Genomic DNA, 4,008 nt, shown 5'->3' with positions numbered 1-4,008 from the left:
CCGTCTACAATGGCCGGCCTGTCCGGCACGAGCATTGTCCCATATGAGAGATCGGCTCCGCGCCGGGTGTTTTGATCGGAAGCATTACAGGAAGACAAGGCGTGAGGAAACAGGGCGCTTTGTTCAGAGGGACATGGGCAGCACAACTCATGGACCAGCAAGAAAACCCAGAATTCAACTTGATTCTTTCTACTCCTACCCAAAACTGACCACTGAATCTTTACGCTGGTATTATTTTCTGTTCGTTGTTGCTACTCTATGCTGGACTCCACCTCTCTTTGCAAAGGCTCTTCATGCAACGCTATGCTTCAATCTTCTCTAATGGCGTTGTCGTTCCCTTGGATGGAGACATGCTGTAGGGCGCCTGAATACGTTAGTCGACCTAATGTTGCGAGTCACGAATCGCGAGACTTACCAAGACTTGCTTCGCGTTGCAAATCCGCCACGCCAGCTTCTTTACATTGCCATCCGCCGGCACAACGGCCGGCGCGAACTCAACACCGAATGCCTGGTGAATGGCATACACAACACGCTTCGCATACTTGCTGTCCCGCTCAACGTGCCCGCCAAAGGGCTCGTCGACCGTCGTGGGTGCAATATCCGGATCGCGGTCAAGGCAGTTTCGCACAAGTGGCAACAAGGCCTGTTCAACGGCCTTCTCGTAGACGCCTAGCGAGTCGACCTCAACATCTTCTTCGTCGAAGCGGCCGATACGAACCTCAAAGGGCTGAGATATGGTCATGACGTTGTGCTTGCCATTGTGGTGGTAGCGGAATTCAAACACGCCGGACGTCCACCAGAGGCGATCACCCTCAAATACAACCTCGCCTTCGACGAGGGTAGTCGAGCCGTCGGAGGAAACAGGATGGTCGGGAACGAGAATGGCCTTGTCGGCGGTGGCGTCATACTGGCCGGGAGTGGTAGGCACCCAGCGACCGAGCGAGGGAACTTCTGTAGCCTCTCGCGAGTGATTGTCTGTGACCATGTACAGACCGATCCAGTCCTTGCTGCCGTGATTCGCGGGGGCCCGCCACTTCACCTTGAGAGGTGCACCATACTCGAACATGAGCGTCTCGACCCGATGAGGAAACCGGGCCGTGACGCTCTCCTTGCCAGTCGCGCGCTCGTTGGCCGCGGATAGACTAGACGGAGTTCCCTCCACCACCAGAGAGTAGTGCTTGGGGTTGAAGCCAGCAAGGTCGAGCGAGAGCCTAGTGATGGTGAAGCGCGCAGGATATGTGTTGAACAGGGCTGTCGTGTCACGCACAATGGTCTTGACACCTGATGTGAACTTGGGACGAGCGGCCTCGAGGAAGTCCTCCACGAAATGCGACGTGTCGTCCAGGACCTTGTCAACACCACGTTGCCAGCCCTGAACAGGGGGCGGAAGCGATCGTTTGATGAACTTGGTCAAGCCGGCCTCTTCACGGAGGCTGCGGCCGTAGATCTTCTGCATGTGGGGCTTCTCTACGTAGGCGATAAATCCGAGGGTCAGGATCTGGCTGAAGAGGGCCATGACGAAAATGGCTCGACTCCATGTGATAAGGGCAGCTCCCCACAACCCAGCGGTGCCGAAGACGCGCTCGGGGTTGTTCAGGAAACGGTAGATGGACGTGTAGGTCAGCTTGGCCTGGTGGTCGTAGAAGAAGTCACCGAAGAACCAGCCAAACTCGCCGAGGGAGTCATAAACGCTGACAGCGGTCCAGATCTGCAGGGCAACAAGACCGGCGCCGAGAACGTGCCAGAGCAGGACCCAACCGTAGTTCCAGTCCTCGGGAGTCGAGTACATTTTCCAGCAGGCTGCAACGAACGAGGTGTAGCACATGACCATGCTGACGTGGTACATGCCCTTCCACTGCTGCCAGCCCTCGGCGGTGCTCTCGCCAAACTTGAGGAAATGCCTCGTCCACATCTTGCGCTTGGACTGCTCGGTCAAGATGTACCCCAGTCCAATGTGGTACCAGGCGCGCCAGATGACGGCATGCGCGGCGAAGAGGGCCTGGAACAGAGGAGTAGAGGGCGTGACAATCGTGAGCAGAGCCATGTAGAAAGGCAGCATGATGACTGTGTAGTCGGTGATCCGGAAGAGGTCGAGATTGTGCAGGCCGAGCAGGTTGTGAACTTGGGACGGCGCCTCCTTGGGGGGCACGGTAGTATCAATCACGACTTCATCAGCGACTTCGAAGCCGCCCAGGGCGGCGGGCTGGGCCTCATGTCCGGACATGGTGCGCTTACGGGGTGGGGGCGGGTTGTACGTCTTCTCGATGTGAGGGTTCTCGACGATGACCAGGAAGGCGAACTGAGCAAGATGAGCGACGATGGAGATGAACAGCACCTCATAGCTCGCGGCCATCATGGAGATGCCATAGTAACCGGCATAGCCAATGGAGTACATGGGGTGGGGAGCCATCTCAAAGACACCGTCAAAAGTGAGCTCCTGGTCGATAAGATAGAAGAAATCACCCCAGTACCAGGCGTAATCCTTGACCACTCTGTGCGCATCGAGCTTGACCCACAGGTTGAAGAGGACGAGGCCAATGCCGATGGACCAACGCACGGCGCCAATGACGAAGCTCTCGCCCTCGGGCTTGTGACCGCAGATGATGGCGAACAGGCAGTAGGATACGAAGTCACACATGAGGATGAGGTCAACAACGCGACGGAAGGTCAACCAGGTGTTGTACTCCATGGGCGCCTTCTCGAACTCGTAGTCTTCGGGAATCTTAGCCTCAAGCTCACGCTTTAGGGTGTTGTACAGCCAAGGCCTGGGCTGTTTGCCAGTGCTTGGGTGCTCAAAAAGCTTCCACCGCGTGGCCCAGGTCTCCAGGCGACGGTGCTGGGACTGGATAGTCAGGAGATAGCCGATGCCAATGTTGTAGGACGCTCTCCAGAAGAGGAAGATCAGGGCAAAAACAGGCCGCTTCAGACCCCAAGGAAGGAGGTATGCAATGGCGATCATGCCACCAAGGAACGCGAGCACGAGGACGTCGGAAAGATTCTTGGGCTGCCGGGGATCCAGGAGCTGGGACACCATGTCATGGGTCGTGGGAACGGTGAAGACTGCAGCATGGGGGGTTTAGGTCAGAGTGGGGTTCTTTGGGTTCACAGATGTGTTCGTTGGTGTTCGTGACATTGCTGAGTTACGCACCTGTGCCATCGGGTGTTCGACCAAAAGTCTTTTTCGGCTTCTGATCCGACTCCTGCTGAGCTGCAGGCTCCGATTGCTGATTGGAAGATGGAGACAGAGCCGGTTTCTGACGGAGCCGCACGCTGGCGGCGCCGGCCGAGACATCGGTGGCGGAGCTCATGTTGGGGGCAATTGCGTCGGAGCGCGGCGAGGCGGGGATACAGGTCCGGAATGGGCAGATGTTGGGGGCCGCAGGTAGATGCGGTCGTAGGGCGGCGTTACCGGCTTGTGAGTGGGGATCACAAGTGTAGGGACGTGCGTGAAGGGCGAATATGTGTTCACGCGATCAGGCAGCGCAGGTGGATGAGCGTAAAAGAAAGGGGATAGGAGAGGCAGAGATAGAGAGAGAGAGAGAGAGAGAGAGAGAGAGAGAGGGAAAAGGGTACGAGGATGAGCGAGATGTCGAGGCTTCTCTAGCTGCAGGACTCGTGCGGGCAGGTCGGCCGAGAGAGTGCCGCTGTTGGCTGAGCTTACAGCGTGGTACTCCTCTGAAATGTCACAGAGAGCTTGGCTATTGCGTCGGGGTCTCCAGTGTTTTCAACGGGTTTGTGCTGCAGTCCGAATCACATGGGATTGGCCTATTTCCCTTTTTCTTCTTGTCGTTTTTTTTTTGCCTTTTGCGTAATGGTCAACCTCAAGGCGCGACGAGCTGCAGGGTTTGAACCGTGGGAGTTTCAACAAATAGGTTTCGAGGCGGCAGGCAGCGGGACCAATCAGCCGGTACTGTCGAGAGAAAAACCCCGCGGGATGCCGCAGCAGGGCGTGGGTGAAGGATGCTGATGCTGCAAGCTCGCAATGGAGGGGGGGGGGGCGCGCCCAGA

General features: G+C 57.2%; 1 protein-coding gene across 1 annotated transcript; it reads right to left on the bottom strand.

Annotated features, from left to right (window-relative positions):
- Positions 1-382: 382 nt before the first annotated feature.
- Positions 383-3,308, bottom strand: CHO2 (phosphatidylethanolamine N-methyltransferase; the record flags this gene model as incomplete). Its single annotated transcript, XM_028638887.1, has 2 exons — positions 383-3,060; positions 3,149-3,308. The coding sequence occupies 2 exons, from the start codon at positions 3,306-3,308 to the stop codon at positions 383-385; spliced, it is 2,838 nt and encodes a 945-aa protein (XP_028496610.1).
- Between the last annotated feature and the right edge of the window lie 700 nt (positions 3,309-4,008).

This window comes from Verticillium nonalfalfae, assembly GCF_003724135.2.
Source record: "Verticillium nonalfalfae strain VnAa140/NRRL 66861 chromosome Unknown scaffold_27, whole genome shotgun sequence".
Classification (NCBI taxonomy): domain Eukaryota; kingdom Fungi; phylum Ascomycota; class Sordariomycetes; order Glomerellales; family Plectosphaerellaceae; genus Verticillium; species Verticillium nonalfalfae.
The sequence above is the reverse complement of the archived record's forward strand: the minus strand, read 5'-3'. Positions and strand labels throughout refer to the sequence as shown.